The sequence below is a fragment of the Coregonus lavaretus genome (genome assembly GCF_964263955.1).
Source record: "Coregonus lavaretus genome assembly, chromosome: 16".
Lineage (NCBI taxonomy): Eukaryota > Metazoa > Chordata > Actinopteri > Salmoniformes > Salmonidae > Coregonus > Coregonus lavaretus.
In genome coordinates, this window is record NC_140003.1 from 29,857,391 (window position 1) to 29,882,763 (window position 25,373).

The 25,373-nt window shown below is 43.3% G+C and overlaps 1 protein-coding gene across 1 annotated transcript in view; it reads right to left on the bottom strand.

Moving 5' to 3' along the window:
- The window catches only part of lrch1 (leucine-rich repeats and calponin homology (CH) domain containing 1), a 96,662-nt gene that overhangs the window by 30,764 nt on the left and 40,525 nt on the right, over window positions 1–25,373 (bottom strand). The window contains exons 3-11 of the mRNA XM_084179929.1: window positions 19,668–19,794; window positions 19,064–19,169; window positions 10,838–10,974; window positions 9,732–9,862; window positions 8,658–8,745; window positions 7,532–7,637; window positions 6,191–6,309; window positions 3,828–3,895; window positions 2,997–3,077 (exon numbers count right to left, since the gene is read on the bottom strand). Of these exons, the coding sequence (XP_084036055.1) occupies window positions 2,997–3,077; window positions 3,828–3,895; window positions 6,191–6,309; window positions 7,532–7,637; window positions 8,658–8,745; window positions 9,732–9,862; window positions 10,838–10,974; window positions 19,064–19,169; window positions 19,668–19,794 (963 nt within the window). The remainder of the gene's footprint in view (window positions 1–2,996; window positions 3,078–3,827; window positions 3,896–6,190; window positions 6,310–7,531; window positions 7,638–8,657; window positions 8,746–9,731; window positions 9,863–10,837; window positions 10,975–19,063; window positions 19,170–19,667; window positions 19,795–25,373) is intronic.

Sequence of the window (25,373 nt, forward strand, 5' to 3'; positions counted from 1 at the left end):
TATGTGTCCCAAACAGCAACTGTTTGGCACACATAATACTCACGCAACGCTTGCTCCTATACCCTCTTTTTTCTTGATCTCCAGTAGTTTCCACAACTAAGTCAAATGTCTTCCACAGATCTGACTTTCCCTCCTGAGCAACCAGTAAACATTCGCCCGTTTCAAGTTTATTTTTCACGTCCTCCTCATCCATTTTGCTGTCGACATTACTGTGTTTGGAGTTTGTTATAACCAATTTATTGATGTGAGTATGATAGGCTACAGGTCAGGCCATATTGGTCACATGCATGCAATGCTTAAATGTTTCACATAAAGAGAGCAAGGGTTGAGGGAATAGGGATTGCATTTCATAAACAAATTAGGGATTTTGGTAACAGAACTTTTCAATCAGAAACAAGTAAGAAACTAAATGGCTACACTGGCTTCCTGTTAAGGCAAGGCTGATTTCAAGGTTTTACTGCTAACCTACAAAGCATTACATGGACTTGCTCCTACCCATCTCTCCAATTTGGTCCTGCCGTACATACCTACACGTACGCTACGGTCACAAGACACAGGCCTCCTTATTGTCCATAGAATTTCTAAGCAAACAGCTGGAGGCAGGGCTTTCTCCTATAGAGCTCCATTTTTATGGAATGGTCTGCCTATCCATGTGAGAGACGCAGACTCTGTCTCGACCTTTGAGTCTTTACTGAAGACTCATCTCTTCAGTAGGTCCTATGATGGAGTGTAGTCTGGCCCAGGTGTGCGCAGGTGAACGGCAAGGCACTGGAGCGATGAACCGCCCTTGCTGTCTCTGCCTAGCCGCCTCCCCTCTCTCCACTGGGATTCTCTGCCTCTGACCCTATTACAGGGGCTGAGTCACTGGTTTACTAGTGCTCTTCCATGCCGTACCTAGGAGGGGTGCGTCACTTGAGTGGGTTGAGTCACTGACGTGATCTTCCTGTCTGGTTTTGTGCCCCCTTGGGCTTGTGTGGTGGAGGAGATCTTTGCGGGCTATACTCAGCCTTGTCTCAGGGTAGTAAGTTGGTGGTCTGTTGATATCCCTCTAGTGGTGTGGGGGCTGTGCTTTGGCAAAGTGGGTGGGGTTATAGCCTGCCTGGTAGGTCCTGTCCGGGGTTATCGTCTCAGCCTCCAGTATCTACGCTGCAATAGTCTATGTGCCGGGGGCCTAGGGTCAGTCTGTTATATCTGGTGTAATTCTCCTGAGGTACTGACCTGTTGCACCCTCTACAACCACTGTGATTATTATTTGACCCTGCTGGTCATCTATGAACATTTGAACATCTTGAAGAACAATCTGGCCTTAATGGCCATGTACTCTTATAATCTCCACCCGGCACAGCCAGAAGAGGACTGGCCACCCCTCAGAGCCTGGATCCTCTCTAGGTTTCTTCCTAGGTTCCTGCCTTTCTAGGGAGTTTTTCTTAGCCACTGTGCGTCTACATCTGCATTGCTTGCTGTTTGGGGTTTTAGGCTGGGTTTCTGTATAGCACTTGTGACGCCTGCTGATGTAAAAAGGGCTTTATAAATACATTTGATTGATGTTGCAGCTTCAGCACGGACAGAGCAATAAACACTTGCTGTGCTGTGATCCCTTTTTGCTGCAGTAGGGACACCGTGCGCCAGTCACACAGGCACTCGCTGTCATTTATTTTTAATACAGTGTGACCATTGGGCTTTTCTTCAGTCATTTGTGTGTTTTAATTATTTATATATGTAGTTGATTTTTGTCTGTCTATATATGGAAAAATATGTTTAAACATTTCAACCAATCGATTGGTCGAAAGAACAGGATGACTCTCGGTCGCCCTAGATGGGGGTTAGAGGTCCTGTTCTGAAATGGACACAGGAAAGCCCAGGACCCAATATGCATAAATACATTTTTAAAACCCATTCCGAAAGGACAACCAGACCCGTCCCCTTATGGACCCGGTCCAATCAGAGTGAGGGAAGCAGCAGAAAAGCCAATTGTTTTGCTACTTTATTAAACCGGAGCCATGGATTAAAGGGAGAGAGAGAGAGAGAGGCACAGAGCGAGCAGCTGTAGGCTATAGGGAGCGGAGACCGTGCAGTGTGTGTGTGAATGTGTGTGTAAGACATGGGAGGCGCGGAGCAGGCACGGAGGGAGAGACCGCAACCACTGTTAACTCCCACTAGACTAATTTATTGCTAGTTATTTATCATCCCATCCGATTACATAGTACCTGTCTTGACTGCATCAAACCGAGAGAAAGCAGCTACCTAGACTAATTGAGGCTAGCCATAACGTTACTGCGCATCTAAACATCCTACAGTTAGCCTACACATAACAACAACTCCATTCAGATTATATCCTAAATAGCAGTTTACCTGTTGGCTTTTGGTCTTTCTAATTTCACTTTTAATTCTGCCATTTTAATTCCATCTTCCATTGACTAGGTATTCCCTAACTTGCTTGCCACACAAGATGAGCAGCAATGCAATTGTCTCTCTCTGGAAGCGCAAGGATCAGAGCGCATGCCTTTTTTTGCAACTTTTTCCAAATCATCAATATAGAGCCGCATCATGCAGCCCATATGTTTTGATTTCTAAGACATTGCCAGGTTTATAAGCCTATCATAAGTAAATGAATAATAGTTGTATTGTGATGGTGTAGGCTACTGTATATTAAATTGATTTATTCAACTTTTTAAATGTAGATGTTCCAAAGGCGTGCGTCAGCAGCTTGTATGTGTGGAGGCCTGGAGATGCTAAACATGTTTATGTTAATTATGGTCAATTACCGTGAGACCGGCAGTCATTTGCATGACAATTACCGGCTGACAAAATGTCATGACCGCCACTGCCCTAAATTCAATGACCAATTTCACCTTGAAAATTATCCTGAACATGCTGGTAACAATGGGTATTAAATAAAGCCAACATCATAGTAGAAGTGAGATTGATGTAATAGTATAATAAGCAGCAATAAACAGTATTAACCAGCATTGTGACAGTATCATAATGGTGCCTACCTGTTAGGGTCTTGTAGTAGCTCCACAGCCTCCTTCAGCTGGTTGATCATGGCAATGTGTGTTCCTTCCGTAACCTTTGACCTATGGGCCAGGAAACAGGAAGTGAGTAGTCTTGTTTACGATTCAGAACCATGTTTCACCAATAAAAAAATGCTTTTGAATACGACAACATTAATGAAAAGAATAATCTAAATGATAACCTAATGTTGCCCTGGTATAGATATCAAAGGCACAACCAAAATACATAATGTGGTTTGTAGCAGAACACAAATAGCTTTGCTGTGGCAAGAAAATAGTATGGTGATGGTCTGTTTAAATAAAGAGCATATTTCAAGCCTCTTTTTGGGCCACATTTGACAGCGTGGGTCCATCTTTCATCTATGAAAACAGCAACCACAGTATAGAAGAGCCAAGAACAACTTGGGAGGTGCACAGCTTCTTAAAAAACACCAAAGACGTTTCTACTCTAGCCTACAGTAAAGTGCTGACAGTGTACATCAATCAACTTGAATACAGATGGGCAAAGAGTACTACTGCCTATGGACACATACAGCATAAAGAGAAAAACAGCACCTTATAGCACAGAGAAAGAGAGTGAGAGAGAAAGAAAGAAAAAGAGCGAGAGAAAGAGTGAAGAGAGAGAGCAAGAGAGAGAAAGAGAGAGAGCGAGAGAGAGAGAGAGAGAGAGAGAGAGAGAGAGAGAGAGAAAGAAAGAGGGAACAGAAACAGACACACCGAGACACACCCACTACAGTGAAAAGAGAGGGAGGAGAAAAGGAGAGAACTGGATGGATGAAGAGATGAAAGACGGATGGATGGAGGGATACTCACGTCTGTTCTGAGGCCCAGTGTGTGTCTTCTTCTATCCTGAGGGGCTCGTCGTAGTCTGCCGTCCGTCCCTGCACGAGCAAGAACACACACACGCACACGCACCCCGAGTTACACACACACGACATCAGCACCAGCTGCAGTCAGGTCACATGATCCAGAGAATCAGCCAGCGATTGGTTGCGGTTCAACATTGCCATCACTAGACTTTTTCCTAGTGAGTGAGAGAGAAGGCCAGTGTGCCACCCCTTCCCTCTCCCTCCCTTCCTCCCTCCCTCAAAGATCTGCTGACACAATCCACATGGGGTTGAAGATGAGACCACCCTGTCAATTCAATTCAATGGGCTTTATTGGCATGGGAAACATGTTTACATTGCCAAAGCAAGTGAACTAGATCATAAACAAGAGTGAAATAAACCAAAAATAAACAGTTAACATTACACTCACACGTTTCAGAGGAACAGACACATTTAAAATGTCATTATGGCTATGTACAATGTTTACATCACACTGTCACACGCCCATGGGACAGCAGGGGGGGGGGGGGAATAGTGGGGGGGGGGGGAAACGCCTCCAACTCAATCATCAAGTTTGCAGACGACACAACAGTAGTAGGCTTGATTACCAACAATGACGAGACAGCCTACAGGGAGGAGGTGAGGGCTCTGGGAGTGTGGTGCCAGGAAAATAACCTCTCACTCAACGTCAACAAAACAAAGGAGATTATCGTGGACTTCAGGAAACAGCAGAGGGTGCACCCCCCTATCCACATCGACGGGACCGCAGTGGAGAAGGTGGAAAGCTTCAAGTTCCTTGGCGTACACATCACTGACAAACTAAAATGGTCCACCCACGCAGACAGTGTGGTGAAGAAGGCGCAACAGAGCCTCTTCAACATCAGGAGGCTGAAGACATTTGGCTTGGCACCTAAAACCCTCAACATTTTACAGATGCACAATTGAGAGCATCCTGTCGGGCTGTATCATCGCCTGGTACGGCAACTGCACCGCCCGCAACCGCAGGGCTCTCCAGTGGGTGTTGTGGTCTGCCGAACGCATTACAGAGGGCAAACTACCCGCCCTCCAGGACACCTACAGCACCGATGTCACAGGAAGGCCAAAAAGATCAAAGGACATCAACCACCCGAGCCACTGCCTGTTCACCCCGCTATCATCCAGAAGGCGAGGTCAGTACAGGTGCATCAAAGCTGGGACCGAGAGAATGAAAAACAGCTTCTATTTCAGACTGTTAAATAGCCATCACTAGCACATTAGAGGCTGCTACTGCCTATTGAAATCACTGGCCACTTTAAGAAATGGAACATTAGTCACTTTAATAATGTTTACATATCTTGCATTACTCATCTCCTATGCATATACTGTATTCTATAATATTCTACTGTATCTTAGTCCATGCCGCTCTGTCATTGCTCGTCCATATATGTATATATTCTTACTTAGATTTATGTGTATATGTTGTGAAATTGTTAGATATTACTTGTTAGATATTACTGCACTGTCGGAGCTAGAAGCACAAGCATTTCGCTACACCCGCAATAACATCTGCTAAACACATGTATGTGACAATTTTTTTTATTTGATTTACTGTCCTATTGAGATGACTGAGATATCATCCATACTGTCCTATTGAGATGACTGAGATATCATCCATACTGTCCTATTGAGATGACTGAGATATCATCCATACTGTCCTATTGAGATATCATCCATACTGTCCTATTGAGATGCCAATATATCATGATCTAAATTGCAATCCAAATGATTACTTAAGATTCATATTCCATCCATATGCTTTAACGTTACAGTATCATTAAGGGCCATTAATCAAGCCTACTGGTCATCCAAAAGTCTTTATCAAGAGTTGATGGACAATAGTGTGATTGGATAAACAGTATTGGGTCATAGAGAACGAATGCAATATACATGAGACTGGAAGTCTGAACACATCAGCTACACTTTTCCTTTTGTTAAAAACACCAATCCTTTCATTATTTACAGCAAGGCCATTTCCCCATGAATCTTTGACAATACAGACAACCTTAAAGGAAGTCATACTGTTGTGTATAACGGGGTGCATATATGCACATTATGATCCTTATTAACAGCTCCAGAGTCAGTCTAGACATCTAGCTCATAATGGATGAGGCTGAGACCCAGGTAGAAAAAGTTGACCCAAAATCACCTATTAAAGGGGTAGTTCACCCCAAATGTCAAAATGTGTGAATTCAGCAAGTTGCTCACCTAAGTAACTTTAAACCAAGTCTTTCAGTGAGTGAGTGAGTGAGTGAGTGAGTGAGTGAGTGAGTGAGTGAGAGAGAGAGAGAGAGAGAGAGAGAATGGCCTTGCCTTGATGTAACTGACAAAGCAGTTGCTGAGAGCAGAAGAGTCTCTGTAGCCAAACTGTTCCTTCAGGGCCTCAGTGGGGCTCTCCTCTATCAGTTGCACCCCGTCCCTGTGGGGGTCCGCTACAGGGGGCAGAGATAGAGGTCAGAGATCAATGTAAAGAGTGTCACAGTTCAAAGGCTGTACTGTATGGAGACACTGTCCCTTATATACATAGAAAAATATTGTGTTTGATTGCTCGTTTATGAGATTTGGGTGGATAGTGAAACATTACACTCCCCTCCATATGTATTTGGCAGTGAAGCAATCTCTGTCTGTCTGTCTGTCTGTCTGTCTGTCTGTCTGTCTGTCTGTCTGTCTGTCTGTCTGTCTGTCTGTCTGTCTGTCTGTCTGTCTGTCTGTCTGTCTGTCTGTCTGTCTGTCTGTCTGTCTGTCTGTCTGTCTGTCTGTCTGTCTGTCTGTCTGTCTGTCTGTCTGTCTGTCTGTCTGTCTGTCTGTCTGTCTGTCTGTCTGTCTGTCTGTCTATGTGTGTGGTCTACAGAGAATCCATCAGAGCTCTGCTAATATAGCAGCCCAGATACTCTGAGGCAGCTCTATTCTCCTCTCTGCTACACTATTCCACAGTATGGATGAGTCCACCATGTTGTACCAGGCCGCATTCTTCCAATCAATTAGAGGGCTTAGTGAATAAAAGGTGACGGCCCCCATCTCATCTGATCAAGCCTGCCTGCCATTTAACACATACACTACATTAGTACTGTTACACACTCTCACACCACCTTCACTTTCAACACCATTCCCACCCAGTCTGAGGACCGCCAGCCTATCAGTGACCCCCTCCCAGACTACTCCCTGTGTGTGCCGACATAGCCTTCCTGGTGTATATCTTTACTTCCTGTCCCCACCTCTCTCACTCACACAAACACACATAGTTTAGCCAGGGTCAACACTACCCCAGAGCTCCCTCCGTCCTTCTCAAAAACAACAATCAGGAAAAACTCCCACTGAGCCACATAAAGACACCATGAAGGCTCCGGAAACATCTCTTTTATCCCACGTCCTCTCTTTAGAGCAACAGAAAGTGACAACGTTTCTATTCTGTTTCCTCTGGTGGCAGATAGGGGAGTAACATTAACCAGAGGCCTCTCTGCAGTGTCTATCTGGGCTGTGTTACCCTAACCTGAGGATGTCACACACAGCCCTGCTGGCTTTTCTCTTCTCCCATTCAGGAGGGCTGGTATCGGGGATGGGTGGCTACTCATTGACAGGGTCGGTGGGTGGGGTGGGGTGGAGATATCCTTACTGAGAGTGTCAGAGGTGTGTGGCATTCTGTCTGTATGCTACCTGTGAGAGCACTGATGTGTTCGCTGGAGTCGTCTTTGCTTAGCCCCTCCTCCTCTGTGATGTGGGACATGGGGACATTGAGACTCAAGCTGTCCTCGTCTGAGGGCTGAAACAACCACACAGTTCAGTTACCAAAAACACTAGCAAACATTTCTGTTACCAACAAAAATCTAAGCATTTCAGCTGCTACAACTCAACAGTATTTCAGTCAGAATCAGCCAAATGTTTCAGCTACCAAAAAACAACCAGATATTTTCTGTCAAATGCATCCAGAGAACTGTTGTATTATACCTGACAATATCTTCTTCACTACTTTTATCTGATCATCACAAAATACACTGAGGTCATGGATGAGTGTATACCGGTATAAAAGTAAGAAAGAACAAACAAACCCACCCAAAAAAGAAAACAGAAATATAGCCTGCTACCCTCAGGCGGTGGCTGTGTGCTCAGCCGGCACAATACAGCCTGGAACAGCTCTGAAGAGATGCTGACTGTTCAACGTCACCAGGTAGATGTGCTCTTTCTTGCATAACTTTACATATACATTTCTAAACATTCTGAAGTCATGGTGCAGAAAATGAAGGGAACGTTCAATGGCAATGCATAATGTCGGACACAGATACTGTGTAATCAATGCATAATGTGGTCCTCTGTAGCTCAATTGGTAGAGCATGGCGCTTGTAACGCCAGGGTAGTGGGTTCGATCCCCGGGACCACCCATACGTAAAAATGTATGCACACATGACTGTAAGTCGCTTTGGATAAAAGCATCTGCTAAATGGCATATTATTATTATTATTATTATAATGTCGGACACACATACTGTGTAATCAATGCATAATGTCGGACACACATACTGTGTAATCAATGCATAATGTCGGACACACATACTGTGTAATCAATGCATAATGTCGGACACACATACTGTGTAATCAATGCATAATGTCGGACACACATACTGTGTAATCAATGCATAATGTCGGACACACATACTGTGTAATCAATGCATAATGTCGGACACACATACTATCAATGCATAATGTCGGACACACAAATAGTGCATGCGTGCGTGCGCACACAACAAACACACATAAACAAACACACACACACACACTCATTCTACCTCAGTGGCAGACAGTCTCTTGTCCCCGTTGTCGCTGCCAACTCCTGAGTCAGTGTCCTGTTTCTTATTCTGGTCAATGTCCTCCGTGCTGAGAGGAGAGGGGTGAGAGGTGAGAGAGGAGGATTATGGGACGGCCAGGGTCAGGAGGTAAAAACGCACACGGAGGAGAGAGGAGAGAAAGTGACAGAGAGCAGAGTCTAATCGCTCCGATCACAGAGGAGATGCAGGGCTCTGTCACGCTCTCTCTTTCTCTCGCTCTGTCTAGCTTTAAGCGAAGTTATCCACTGAACAGAGTCTCCAGACAACTGAACCGTGATGTGCTCCAAGATACACTTCTCACACACACGCGCGCTCTCTCACACACACACACACACACACACACACACACACACACACACACACACACACACACACACACACACACCTTGTCGTTTCTAGGCCACCTAAATTTGCATCCCAAGGGAGCATGTTCACTGATCACTGAAGCATATGGCATTCTGTGCTCATCTTCATTCACATTCACGCACTAAATCCAATTCTGGCCTCACACCTACTTAATCATTATTATCATTCAATACATCAACCTTATGAGAATCCATGTGAATACAGTTCTACTGAAACATTGGGCCAGGGTGTTGGATCCTTCTACTGTGACTCTATGGCTGAATTATAAATAGCTCTGCTGCTCTTTTCCTCCACTGCCAGGAGTGTGTGTGAGTATGTATGAGAGTGGGAATTGAGTGTGAGTCTCTGAGCTCTCCAGGACAAAAGGAACATTTTTCCTGCCCACGCGTTGCAGTGGGGAGGGTTATTGGGGTGGGGGCGGACATTACAGGGCACATTACATAACATAACATCCTCTCGCCCTGTAAAACACTTCACTCTCATACACATTGAGAGGAAGGCTCAGCCGCAGCACTAAAACAACAGGTATAAATGAAGAATCTGGCAACACTCAGTGGTAAATAAATCAGTGGTTGCCAATACTGGTCCTGGAGAGCCAAAGTGTATGCAGGGTTTTGTACCAGCCCAGCACTAACAGTTGCCTCCGTTAGGATTACCATAGCAACTCACCTGCCAGTGGTGGGTTGTGATAGGCTGAGGCGTTCCATGACAGGCAGGTAGAGAGAGTCAGGCATCTTGTCACTCCGACACGCCTCGATGCTCAGGTACTTAAATACGTGAACTTTTCCCTTTATGCAGATCTAGAAAACAGATCATCAATGGGTGAATTAGAGCAACTAGATGATGATACAAAAGTGGGTACACAAATAGTTACACTATATGGAAAGCTAAAACAAAATATGCACAGTGACATGGTCAACTAGAATGCCCTATGATGAATGCTATATTCCATTGCAACGTATGTCATGCCAAGCTGTGGAGAAAGCCGTAGCCCCATGCAGATCCAGACTAGGGACGGGCATTTGAAATATTTTCACTATTCAAATAATATCATTAATTTTTTCAGATATCCGGATAGTTGAAATACCGTAATTTTCGGACTATAAGCCGCGCCTTTTTTCCCATTTTTCGACCCTGCGGCTTATATAACGGTGCGGCTAATCTATGGATTTTTACAGCTAACGGCCACTAGAAGACCTCCTAAATCTATGGATGTTACAGGTTACAGTCCACCAACTTTAACTCTATGGGCTCTATGACCGGTCCGCGCCCCCCACCTTTAAGCGGCGGGCTCCAGCAGGAAAAGCTGGAGGCCGGAAAAGAGTGAGACAGGTAGCGCGCAAAAGTAAAAGTGGAACCGAGAGTGGTACGAGAGACAGAACGAGAGACAGAACGAGAGCAAGACAGACAGACATTACGAGAGCGAGACAGTTTGTCTCTTTCCCGACAATCCCCTCTGTGCACGAACCCTTACATATGGTAATTAAACATTAAAACACCTGCGGTTTATAGTCCAGTGCGGCTTATATATGTACACATCATTCAATATCATTCAATTTAGCTGCTGCGGCTTATACTCCGGTGCGCCTTATAGTGCGGAAAATACGGTACACTGTTTTTTGCGAACATTGTGTGCTCAGACAAAGCCTTTTCATTGTTAAAATAGGCCTATATATTTTTTTTAATTTGTATGAATAGGCCTACTTGCAAGTAATGGAATACTAACATCTGTTCGGATATTTGATTATCCGTGCCCATCCCTAACCCAGACTGACCTGTGCAGGGGGACTCTGTAGGGGGTTGTTCTCCAGCTGTAGTGACTGGAGCTGGGACATTTTCCTGTAGCACACTGGGATGGTGGACACCTTGTTACAGGAGAAGTCAAACTTCACCAGGGGAAGCTCCGCCAAGTCTGAGGGCGAACACACAATTCCTAGAGTTAGAGGAGTAATTGTGTGTGTGTCAACAGCTCTGGGACATGACTCCAGTGGTCTCCTGAGGGTCATCGTTGCCAGGGAACGACATGGAGCTCCATCCACCTATCAGGTGAGAGCGTACAGCCTGGTGGCCGTCATCCTGAGGAAGAGGGAATGTCCACAAGAACAACAACGTCTACACAACCTACATCAACAACCCAGTATAAACACCCAAACAACCTCTGAGCAACATCCACAGAATCCATAGTGTGTGGGTTGACAAGGTCATGACTAGGATGATCAGACAGAACTTTCCCCCCTAGAAACCCCCACAGCCCAGCAGGAGCAGCCCTGATACTTCAAGAGTCCCTCACTGCCAAAGTTCCACTAACGTGGACCATGCCAAAAGTTTAAAATAAACTGGAGGAATGTATCCTAGGCACTAACCTCGGCAGAAACCACTATGGCCCAGTCCATGTGGGAGGAGAGACATAGCTAGGGAACAGGAGAAAACCACAGACAGAGAGGCTGACTATCACAACATTGGAAAATACTGATAAAATAAATAGCAGCTATTAGGCTCGGTGTTACTGGTGTAGCGTTGTCATATCATATGCATTTGAATGGGAAACATTGGATAAAATAGTCCTGAAATCAGAGAGAGAAAACAGACAGTGAGAGGTCAATGACAGAGAGAAAGATAGTAACAGCCCAGCTAACACATTTGGTTCCTTGGAAGTTGTGGAAACGTATGTTTTTGGTTTCGCATTGGTTCTGGGAACAAAGCTATACGTTTCCTGACCGGTAAAACTGAACGTTTTTTAAACGTTCTAAGAACGGAAGTGAAAATGTTGCATGTTTTGGGAATGTAAATATTTAGATTGAAGGGAGGTTCTGAGAACATTTTACTATGGTTCCCTGAACATTTTCCTGGGAGATTTTATTAACATTCTGAGAACGGAAATTACAGGTTATTGGAAGGTAATTAAATAACGTTCTGAGAACATGTTTCAATAAGACTTTTTATAACACTGCTAGCTTAGTTTGGGTTAAATGTTTTGAACTCCAAGCACAGATAGGCCACATTGAAATTGTGAGAACATGACTTAAATAGAACCCTACTCCTGAGTGGCGCAGTGGTCTAAGGCACTGCATCGCAGTGCTAACTGTGCCACTAGAGATCCTGGTTCGAATCCAGGCTCTGTCGCAGCCGGCCGCGACCGGGAGACTCATGGGTGGCGCACAATTGGCCCAGCGTCGTCCAGGGTAGGGGAGGGAATGGCCGGCAGGGATGTAGCTCAGTTGATAGAGCATGGCGTTTGCAACGCCAGGGTTGTGGGTTCGATTCCCACGGGGGGCCAGTATAAAAATATGTATTCACTAACTGTAAGTCGCTCTGGATAAGTGATAAGCTAAATGACTAAAATGTAAAATGTAAATGAATCATGAGGAAACCTGTAGAAAACGTTATGCTTAAGTACTGAAATTCCCACAGAAGAACGTTGTTTCTTAACGTTCTCTGAACGTTCTGAGAACATTACTTTAAATAGAACCATGAGGAAACCTGTAGGAAACCTTCACTGAAGCACATAAATACTCACCTAAGAAACATATGGTTCTCAGAACGTTATGTGCTAGCTGGGTATCCTGCACCATTTCCCAGAACTTTGTGGGAGGGTTGTATGCAAAATAACCATAGGACAAGCAAGCTCTCACAAAGCTCTAAGAAACACATGGTTCTCAGAACATTATGTACTAGCTGGGAGAGAAAGAGTAACAAAGACAGAGCTAGAGAGTCTCAGAGATTCTGTGCCAGCAACACATTTCTCAAAAGGTCGTAATTCAAGCGAAACAATTATGACTATACCTCTCCGACAACCTTTTATAATTAAAATCTCTGAGAGATAATCTTGGCTTGGAGCACATGAGGGAGAGTGCCAAATATATATATTTTTTACCAACCAGTACTCTACTTTTCTTAATTAGCTGAAATGAGAAAGTCTGTCACATCCTCTTCCCTCAAGGTCACCCCTTAAAATAACTTCTAAGAGGGATTTCAACTATCATTCAGTATAAAAAGGGGGACATCTCATTCTGAATAGTCAGGTAAATCAATTCCATTTCCGAAGCTTTCAGGGACTTTACCAACATTTTCAACAACAGGATTTCAACCTCCAGACAATATTTTCAGAATCTATATCACCTACTGAACCAGTAACCGTAGGAATTTCCAAAAACCAACAACAAAGAAACACATTCCTTCAGTGAAACTCTTTGGCAAGACAGCTAAAACATTTCAGTGCCTTGGTGGTCCAGTAAGGGGGTCTCTACAAAGACATTTGAGGAGGGACGCCCCAAAACTTCAACAACCATTAATCTAAAACTCGATTTCCCAACATCCCCCTCCTCCCCAGGGCTATCCAATCCCCTATCCTGTCCCCCACTAACAGAGTCGAGCCGCCTGGCCAGATTAAGGCTCATCAATCAAACCCAGAGAGGATCGATGGAGCATCTGCAGCGGGATCATAAATCACTTTCTGTAAATCTGCAACAGAGACGCATCCGAGGAAAATATGTAGTAAGACTGTTCGGAAAAATACTCTCGTCCATCATTCAGACAATGAGAGGTTCTGACAGATGGCGGGCGGCGTCTCTGGGATTTAGAGAGCCGTCCTGTCACAGACGTCTTTTACTCTACTAGACCTCTCAAACCACAAAGACCACTGCTGCAATACCCCTAGGCCCTAAGACATCCCAGGAGACTGGATCATAGACATCATTTATCTGTCTGAGACAGACATACACCAAACAAAAATATAAACGCAACATGTAAAGTGTTGGTCCCATGTTTCATGAGCTGAAATAAAAGATCCCAGAAATGTTCCATATGCACAAAAACCTTATTGCTAAAGAATTGTGCAAAAATGTGTTTACATCCCTGTCAGTGAGCATTTCTCCTTTGCCAAGATAATCCATCCACCTGACAGGTGTGGCATATCAAGAAGCTGATAAACAGCATGATCATTACACAGGCGCACCTTGTGCTGGGGGACAATAAAAGGTAACTCTAAAATGTGCAATTTTGTCACACAACACAATTCCACAGATGTTTCAAGTTTTGAGGGAGCGTTCAATTCGAATGCTGACTGCAGGAATGTCCACCAGAGCTGTTGCCAGAGAATTGAATGTTAAGGATCTCCCTCTGCCTATTGGCTTATTTGCATATTCAAGCCTGTCTCAAAATTCAACACTGCCCCTTTAATTAAGACATAAGCTTTTTACTTGACTGGCTTTTCAAAGACAACTTGAAATGTAGCCTACACGTTTTGTGCTCTTGTAGGAAGCACTAACTCCTCATTGCTGACCTATACTTATCTATAACTGGGCTAATAACTCCCTAACTAGCAAAGAATATCAACAAATGTACACACATGCATAATAATGACAAAGCAAAAACAGGTTTATAGAAATTGTAGCAAAATAAATAATATAATAACTGAAATATAACATTTACATAAGTATTCAGACCCTTTACTCAGTACTTTACTCAGCGATTACTGCCTTGAGTCTTCTTGGGTATGACGCTACAAGCTTGGCACACCTGTATTTGGGGAGTTTCCTATTCTTCTCTGCAGATCCTCTCAAGCTCTGTCAGGTTGGATGGGGAGCATCGCTGCACAGCTATTTTCAGGTCTCTCCAGAGATGTTAGATCGGGTTCAAGTCCGGGCTCTGGCTGGGCCACTCAAGGACATTCAGAGACTTGTCCCGAAGCCACTCCTGTGTTGTCTTGGCTGTGTGCTTAGGGTCATTGTCCTGTTGGAAGGTGAACCTTCACCCCAGTCTGAGGTCCTGAGCGCTCTGGAGCAGGTTCTCATCAAGGATCTCTCTCTCTGTACTTTGCTCCGTTCATCTTTCCCTCGATCCTGACTAGTTTTCGAGTCCCTGCCGCTGAAAAACTTCCCCACAGCATGATGCTGCCACCACCATGCTTCACCATAGGGATGGTGCCAGGTTTCCTCCAGACGTGACGCTTGGCATTCAGGCCAAAGAGAGAATCTTGTTTCTCATGGTCAGAGTCCTTTAGGTGCCTTTTGGCAAACTACAAGCGGGCTGTGTTTGATAAATAAAAAAGTATATCAGTTTCACTTAAGGACCAAAGGATTGACAGCCGTCCCATATAGATTGCAAAATAGTTGGGAAGAGATCTTTGACGTACCGATCCCATGGCATAGTGTTTATGAACTGACACGCAAAACGACACCGGATTCAAAAATTAGAATCTTTCAATTTAAATTATTATATAAAATTCTTGCTACCAATAGAATGTTATTTAAATGGGGGATACAATCTTCCCAGCTCTGCAGATTTTGCTGTGAAGAGACAGAATCATTAGATCATTTGTTTTGGTTCTGTCCATTTGTAGCTTGTTTTTGGACACAGGTCCAGGAATGGCTAAAGGATTGCAATATTTACCTGGAGCTAACCTTGCAGATAGCATTACTGGGTGATCTGAAAAGTCATAGTCAATCAATCAATAATATAATAATACTTTTAGCAAAAAAGTTTATTTTTAATTCACAATCTGTAGAAGCAATGAGAATAGAAAGGTTCAGAACTTTTGTAAAACATCACAGTACGGTTGAAATATATATGGCAAATAGAAATCCTATATGGATGGTGTTAAGAGATAGATGGGAGGAATTGAATAGAGTTGAAGGATGGGACTAATAACAAATAACAACAAATAATAACAAAGATAGCTAATAATGTAAGCATACTGTGTCCATAATAAGTATATAGGTTGTATGTTGGGAGCTTTTGGGAAAGAGCACAGTTAAAAAGATATGGCATATAGAAGCAAACCGGATGGACATCATGAAAATGATCGGAGAGGTTGAGAGTAGAAGAAGTTCATATATATATATATATATAATATAATTATTGTAAAATTAACTCTGTCCATAAGGTGTAGATAGTAAGTATAGACCGGAAGTAGAGGCCTGGGCATTGTTGTTCACTAATTTACTCCAAGTAGGGAAAGGATGGTGGGGTTGAAAAGTAATAAAGGGGAGTATATATATATAAAAAAAAACATGGGGGATTGGAAGTGATGCAGACAATTACATTGATAGAAGATACAATATATCTGCAATATTAAGCTGATCCATTTTTTTTTTTATTATAAAAAAACTACAAGCGGGCTGTCATGTGCCTTTTAAATAATAATAATAATATGCCATTTAGCAGACGCTTTTATCCAAAGCGACTTACAGTCATGCGTGCATACATTTTTTGTGTATGGGTGGTCCCGGGGATCGAACCCACTACCTTGGCGTTACAAGCGCCGTGCTCTACCAGCTGAGCTACAGAGGAGTTCCGTCTGGCCACTCTACCATAAAGGCCTGATTGGTGGAGCGCTGCAGAGATGGTTGTTCTTCTGGAAGGTTCTCCCAACTCCACAGAGGAACTCTGGAGCTCTTTCAGAGTGACCATCGGGTTCTTGGTCTCCTCCCTGACCAAGGCCCTTCTCCTCCAATTGCTCAGTTTGGCTGGGTGGCCAGCTCTAGGAAGAGTCTTGGTGGTTCCAAACTTCTTCCATTTAAGAATGATGGAAGCTACTGTGTTCTTGGGGACCTTCAATGCTGCAGAAATTTTTTGGTACTCTTCCCCAGATCTGTCCCTCGACACAATCCTATCTCGGAGCTCTACGGACAATTCCTTCGACCTCATGGCTTGGTTTTTGCTCTGACATGCACTGTCAACTGTGGGACCTTATATAGACAGTTGTGTGCCTTTCCAAATCATGTCCAATCAATTGAATTTACCACAGGTGGACTCCAATCAAGCTGTAGAAGCATCTCAAGGATGATCAATGGAAACAGGATGCACTTAAGCTCAATTTCGAGTCTCATAGTAAAGGGTCTGAATACTTATGTAAATAAGGTATCCGTTTTAATTTTTTTATACATTTTCAAAAATTTATAGAAACCGGTTTTTGCTTTGTCATTATGGGTTATTGTGTGTAGATTGATGAGGATTTTTTTTATTTAATCCATTTTAGAATATGTCTGTAACATAACAAAATGTGGAAAACGGGAAGGGGTATGAATACTTTCCGAATTAACTGTATATTTTTATTTTCAGTTCGTAAAATTTCTGCTCTGCTAGAGCTGCCCCGGTCAACTGTAGTGCTGTCATTGTGAAGTGGAAACATCTATGACAGACGTAAAAATCGTCTGTCCTCAGTTGCAACACTCACTACCGAGTTCCAAAAAGACTCTGGAAGCAACGTCAGCACAAGAACTGTTCGTCGGGAGCTTCATGAAATGGTTTTCCAAGGCCGAGCAGCTGCACAAAAGCCTAAGATCACCATGCGCAATGCCAAGAGTCGGCTGGAGTGGTGTGAAGTTTGCCGCCATTGGACTCTGGAGCAGTGGAAACGCGTTCTCTGGAGTGATGAATCACGCTTCACCATCTGGCAGTCCGATGGACGAATGCGGGTTTGGCGGATGCCAGGAGAACGCTACCTGCCCCAATGCATAGTGCCAACTGTAAAGTTTGGTGGAGGAGGAATAATGGTCTGGGGCTGTTTTTCATGGTTTGGGCTAGGCCCCTTAGTTCCAGTGAAGGGATATCTTAACGCTACAGCATACAATGACATTCTAGGTGATTCTGTGCTTCCAACTTTGTGGCAACAGTTTGGGGAAGGACCTTTCCTGTTTCAGCATGACAATGCCCCCGTGCACAAAGTGAGGTCCATACAGAAATGTTTTGTCGAGATCGGTGTGGAGGAACTTGACTGGCCTGCACAGAGCCCTGACCTCAACCCCATCGACTGCGAGCCAGGCCTAATCGCCCAACATCAGTGCCTGAATTCAGTGCCTGAATGCTTGTGGCTGAATGGAAGCAAGTCCCCGCAGCAATGTTCCAACATCTAGTGGAAAGCCTTCCGAGAAGAGTGGAGGCAGTTATAGCAACAAAGGGGGGGAACAACTACATATTAATGCCCATGATTTTGGAATGAGATGTTCGACGAGCAGGTGTCCACATACTTTTGGTCATGTAGTGTAACTGCCCCCTGCTTCTCCACAAATGCATAGGCTATAGCCTACTTTATTTAATTGAGACCACACGTGCACCTGATCTCTAACGTGTGGCTACTGAACTTGAAGCAGCAAGAATAATGACAGCTACACTTGCTACTTTTGCATATAGGATATAGCCTACCTTTTAAGATGACAATTTGCCGGCAGAGACAAATAAATGAGTAATCAATACTTATCGAAAATGAAAAGGCACAATGCTTGCTCACCATAGAAGCCTAACCTATGCACACGTTGTGCCTTTTCCTTTTCAATGATTACATTTTTTGATTGCACCTCGAATCACGTTGGTTTAGCACCCTCACTTCTAGTAAACTACAGTCTAATCATATTTAAGTTAATTTCATATGTAAGTTAACTGCCACGCGATTCTTTGCCCATGTAGGCAGCGTACTCTATTTTAATGAGACCACACATACTAGGCACACTTGGACTCATACACAACTAGGAGAGGAGAGGTAGGCTACTGAAGCAATTTCTGAGTGTGTGAATAATGCCCATAATATGTGTTTTAATACAATAGGTAGGCTTAGGTTAACGCATACAAAGCAGAAAGATGACAGTTTCCAAATAATCTGCGGGACAACAAAAATATTTGAATCCCAAAGTCGTCTGACTGCCCGCTCCTGCCCGCAGCATGAAAAATGCAGATAGCGCCACAATGATCTCTGTCGGGACCTGTAGAATGCCCTAACCGTAACCTCAAATTCCAAGACCATAAATCCCGTGGAGGTTCTCCACTCAAACTACCTCTAGAATTCCTCTTTAGGTAACTGGTTCCCTAAACATTCTGTCATCCACCAAAATCAGCTAAATAAACAAACCATTGTTTCCAAACACAACCCAGACATGACCCAGCTGCGACAAAACACCTGGGTCCCCGAGTCTCTTCTTGACCCATCTGGAAAACATTTCCTTAGGTATCAAAACTCACAGGAAAGACATATGGCATGTAATGTGGTTTCATGGGTCTAAACTCACCTTCAGGTAGGACACAGAGCAGGTTCCTGCGGACGTTGAGTTCTCGGAGGGCCTTGAGTCGGCCGATGTGACGGGGCAGAGCAGTGATCTCATTACAGCTCACATCCTGTAGGGGGCACAACACACTGAGTTAACTCACACACACAACTAACACTTTACTGATGGGTGTGCAGGATTTTGTTCCAGCCCTACTCAAACACATCTGATTCATCTAATCAAGGTCCTGATAAACTGCAGATAAGAGAATCAGGTGTGTTAGAGAATGGCTGGTCTGTTCACCCAGTAACTCTCCAGGAGGATGGTTAGTCGCCCCTTGTGTACAAGAGCTAAGGTAAGAACTAGGGATTTGTATGGCTCATAACACATCCATATTAATGCTCCCTATCCCACTGTTCTACCATGTATCCTCACATGGAGTCAGACAATGTCTCCCCTCGTCCCCGCTCCTCTCCTTCCCTGCTCTAGCTCCATGAGGGCTGGTTCCATTCATTTCACCCCATCAGTGGAGAACAGAACAGTTACATAAGGCCTGGCTAGGAACTCACACAGGAAACTAAGAGCTGAGACTGACACTGGCACACACGAGAAAGAGAGAATCTCTTACCAGCTCCATGAGGCTCCTGAGCTGCCCGATGGCCTCAGGTATACACACCAGCTTGTTGTTGCTGGCATTGAGGACTCGTAGGGGCAACCCACACAGGGAGGCTGGCAGAGCACACAGCTGGTTCCGACTGTGGACACACACACACACACACACACACACACACACACACACACACACACACACACACACAGAGCTATTATATTACACACCGGAAGAGAGATGCAGATCAAAGAGAGATAAATAATGCCCAGAGTCTTTTCAATCTAGACCTGACGACGATCCATTTGGATGGAAACTTAATTAAAGGTGTCAGATGCGTGATGGACCTTATTCATGTGTATTAGAGTACATGACCCCATACCAACTGAACCCATTTCCTTAAAGGGGAATTTCACCATGGCATATAGTCATTACTATATTAACAACATTACGTTTTTATCATAAACATCACAATTATCCAAACCACAATCTAGAACTAGCACATTTTCATTTCACTGGTAGAAATCAGGAAGTTTAGGCTCCCTGACATGGATATACATGGCTATACCAAAGGGAGAAAGACCTTAGCTTTTGTTTACATAAGAAAACAGACATTTGAATAATTTAACATCAATTAAAGTTAAGAGGGTAAAGGCAAAGAGCACTATCTGCATTGTAAGAATGTGTTGCATAATGACATATTCCAGGGATGGGCAACTGCTGGCCCCTCTTTCGTAGGATTGCAGACCAATTTTTTTTGGGGGGAACTCAGTCGGGGTTTCAACTTACTGTTGAGTTAGAATAATAGAATACACAAGGTGCAATTTTGAAATTTGTCAGCAAAACCTTTTTAGATTGGTAAGTTAGTCTAGCAGCCAGCTATCAAAACGTGTAGTAAGCATGGTCTAATTAATTGATAATCAGCTATCATATTAAAAACTGCAAACATTTACCTCCACCCTATGGCAACATTCGCTGTAAAACTGCTATTTTTCCTCTTCGCTGTCACAAGAGGGGGCCGCTAAAATGTTTTACTCACAAGGTGTGTGTGTGTGTGTGTGTGGGGGGGGGGGGGGGGGGGGGGTACGCAGACCTACGAGGCACTGCGGCCCCTCATGAGTTTTTTTGTGGCTCCCACCCCCATCAGTTGCCCATCCATGACATATTCATATTAACAGTACATGTAAATGACTCAGTGTTTGTCATTGCTTGTGTGTAATATGCTGTACTGTAGTGTTTAATTCGATACCGATACAAGTTATAATATCACAATACCAAAACAATAACACAGCAAAAAAAGAAAGCATATTAGCCAAAGTCACAGAATGGCACTTGATCCAGACAGATACTCAGCTACTGCTCTGTTCAATCATTGGGCATCTTTTGAGTTCAGTATCATTCCATTTGAAATGTTTTACGTCAACATCCATGTTGCATTAATGAATCAATTCTACAATCATACAATCAATTTGACTCTGTTTTTACCAATTCAACTACATAACAATGGTAATCATTTATTTGAATGGTAAATCTCTATCGATAAACTGGGTAAATCAAGATGTAGCCTAGGCCTATTCACAATATACAGGTGAATGCATATTCAATAGGAGTGTTTGTATGCATCAAGTTATTGAGCTTGTTTTGGCTGATTTCATGGGGCTACAGATGACAAACAAACAATCTGTTTCCCTTCCATTTGGGACTTATTTTATTGTACTGATCAACAACATTTGCATAGAAGTAGCATATTTTAAGTGTGCGTTGTCTCTATAATGACGTAATTCACGAGGCAAGGGTGGTGCGGCCCTTCAGAGCCCTATTCACACACACAGTCAGACTTTCACTGAGGCAATAGATCATCTTTGGGAGAGAAGTGAGAGAGAGAGACCAATTAAGTGAATGAATAAAGTTTTGGTGGCAATCGGCTTTGAAATCAGCATATTTTGATTTGCATGATTTGCATATTATAAAAAACAAAGTACTAGGGTAGTGAATTGGTTAGCTTCAGCTGTAAGCTAGCAAGGAAAGTTAGGCTACAAAGCTGGAAGATACCGGTATCTTCTTGCTTTGTAAAGTGTTCTAGCCTGTATGGACATTGTTTTGCGAACAGTAATTAACTGTTTCTACATTTCTACATGCCATGTCGCATTATTGAAGTCTGTTAACTTCTGTGCGGCATCAGTGGGGAGATAACATGATGTAGCCCAGAATGGCTAAGTGGAGCAGGCACGTGTGCTTGTGCTATAAAAGGGGACATCAGCTTTGCTGATACAGACTTGATCTGTGAGACACATTTGACAGAAGTACCGAAAGTAACAAAAATGCTAGTACCGAACCGTTTTTCATGTTCTAGCATCGAAAAAAGTACAGAAGTTTCAGTATACCGTGCAACACTACTGTACTGTAAGAAACTACTCACCTAGGACTTGACATAGATTAAGTAGATTAATCAAATCTCACATTGTTGTCAATTTCTGCTCAATCCTGCATGCTTTCTCAATCAGCTTTAACTGTATGTGCACTCGTAAATCAGGTCCTTTCTTGAGTTGGGCTCTGGGATATAACAACCGTTGAGTATCTGATTTTATGGTGGATTGTGGAGGGGGGATGAGTGTGTTGGAGTATGTGAGTATGTGCGTGTGTTTGTCCGGCATCTGTTGTGGGGGGGTGGGGATGTTGGGGGGGGGGGGGGGTATGGGATGGACCACGGTAATTATTTGCTAGGATAATAATTGCTTGTCAATAAATTAAATGTAATACAATGACAATCTGGGTTATATGTTAAAATCCTACGCATGAACTGCCGACATTATTACGCATAGTAATTGATAATGATGGAAAATAAGATATGCAAGATATTTGAATAGATATATATTTTTAAATAGTTATATATAGAGGTGACAACATTGGAAATGCTTTTGGCGGCTTCTGCTTCTGTTTTGTGCGTGGCACTGTGTGCTGTTTCCGATGGATGGGTCCTGGCCTCTCGAGGCCCTAGGGATCCGGAGGGATGTGGGTGGGATGCCAATCACTGGGATGACGGCTCAACTTGGGATGGGGAGGGGCTTTAGCGGAGGAATTAGTGGAGAACAATTGAAGGGATACTTAGTAGCAATGCAAATATCATGTTACAGCTATATGGACACTCAATCATTACGGTTTTTTTATTGGTAAATTTACAAACATATATAATGATGAAGACTTGAAACTTGTATCTCATTATGGTGTATGGTGAAATAAGTATAGCCAGTTATAATTGTAATGGCTTAGCTGATAACAAAAGAAGAACAATATTTACATGGCTCAAAGAGAAGGAATATAATATCTATTGTTTACAGGAAACTCATTCAACAATTCTAGATGAAGTTGCGTGGAAAAAGGAATGGGGGGGGGGGGGGGGGGGGGGGGGGGGCGGATATACTTCTCCCATGGGCAAAGAAATTCAAAAGGAGGGATGATATTAATTAATAGTAATTTCGATCCGAATGTGCAAATTTTCCAAATAGATACGCAAGGTAGATGGATTATTTTAAATATGTTATTGGACAATAAACAGATATGGCTCATTAACATTTACGGACCAAATAATGATGATCCACACTTATTTGACAATATACAGTGGGGGAAAAAAGTATTTAGTCAGCCACCAATTGTGCAAGTTCTCCCACTTAAAAAGATGAGAGAGGCCTGTAATTTTCATCATAGGTACACGTCAACTATGACAGACAAAATGAGAAAAGAAATCCAGAAAATCACATTGTAGGATTTTTTATGAATTTATTTGCAAATTATGGTGGAAAATAAGTATTTGGTTAATAACAAAAGTTTGTGCTTAAGCCAGTACATGTCCAGGCCCGTCTGAAGTTTGCTAGAGTGCATTTGGATGATCCAGAAGAGGATTGGGAGAATGTCATATGGTCAGATGAAACCAAAATATAACTTTTTGGTAAAAACTCAACTCGTCGTGTTTGGAGGACAAAAAATGCTGAGTTGCATCCAAAGAACACCATACCTACTGTGAAGCATGGGGGTGGAAACATCATGCTTTGGGGCTATTTTTCTGCAAAGGGACCAGGACGACTGATCCGTGTAAAGGAAAGAATGAATGACTATGTATCGTGAGATTTTGAGTGAAAACCTTCCTTCCATCAGCAAGGGCATTGAAGATGAAACGTGGCTGGGTCTTTCAGCATGACAATGATCCCAAACATACCGCCCGGGCAACGAAGGAGTGGCTTCGTAAGAAGCATTTCAAGGTCCTGGAGTGGCCTAGCCAGTCTCCAGATCTCAACCCCATAGAAAATCTTTGGAGGGAGTTGAAAGTCCGTGTTGCCCAGCGACAGCCCCAAAACATCACTGCTCTAGAGGAGATCTGCATGGAGGAATGGGCCAAAATACCAGCAACAGTGTGTGAAAACCTTGTGAAGACTTACAGAAAACGTTTGACCTGTGTCATTGCCAACAAAGGGTATATAACAAAGTATTGAGAAACTTTTGTTATTGACCAAATACTTATTTTCCACCATAATTTGCAAATAAATTCATTAGAAATCCTACAATGTGATTTTCTGGAAAGAAAATTCTCATTTTGTCTGTCATAGTTGACGTGTATCTATGATGAAAATTACAGGCCTCTCTCATCTTTTTAAGTGGGAGAACTTGCACAATTGGTGGCTGACTAAATACTTTTTTCCCCCACTGTATATATATAAAAAAACATGGGGGATTGGAACTGATGCAGACAATTACATTGATGGAAGTTACAATCTATCTGCAATATTAAGCTGATCTACCCCCGCAAAAAAAAAAGAAAATACTCATTAGCTTTCCCATAAACACTTTTGCACTGTACTTCTGCAAAACATAAACACACAGTCTGAATCCAGTTCAGTTCAGTCCAGCACGACAGCCCAAAACCCCTCATAAAAACAGGATGTTGGTGTTCCCTGCCTGGTTTACATGAGCAGTTCAACAAAATGCTCGAAAACAATCCAAAGCCTTTCCAAAACAGATCAGAACTCCTCCAAAACAGTTTCAACCTCTCATAAAAACAGGCTTCTGGATTTCTGTCTCCGGCTTACAGCTGCAGTTAGCCAGCACGCGGAAGGATGTCTGTGGCAGAGCAATAAGAGAGAGGCCCTATTATGTAGACAGACAGACTGGAATAGAGGCCTTTAACATAGACAGTGAGAATATAGAGACATTTAACATAGACAGAGGTTGGTAGAGAAGCTGCCAGTATGAGCAGAGCTGATTACAGATGACCCCAGAGAAAACAAGCTCTCCACTGCAACAAAAAAGGCTAAAACAATATCCTGGAAATGACCCATCGGTACACACACACACAGGGGAAAGCCTCTTGTTCTGTAGTGTGTGGTAAGACTTTGATTACACTTCCATGAGTTATTGGTTATTTTGTGCTGGAGAACAATGAGAGTGGTGAGGACTTATGGGAACATTCTGGAACACTGGATGCTTTCACACCACTCAGAGGTGTTTGCAGCGTGTATGTGTGTGCGTGCGTGCCTACGAGTTTGCATGCATGCGTTACGGAAGTTCTAGCCGTATCACTGTGCAGTCCAGAGGCGCCACAGAGCCAGAGCTGTCAAACACTGTCTCTGACCCAAGAGATTATAGACGGGATGAGTTTCTCTCTGGGATGTACTCTCTATGGAATCCTCCTACAAGATCCGATTCAACACCTCGATATGATGAAGGAGAACGTAT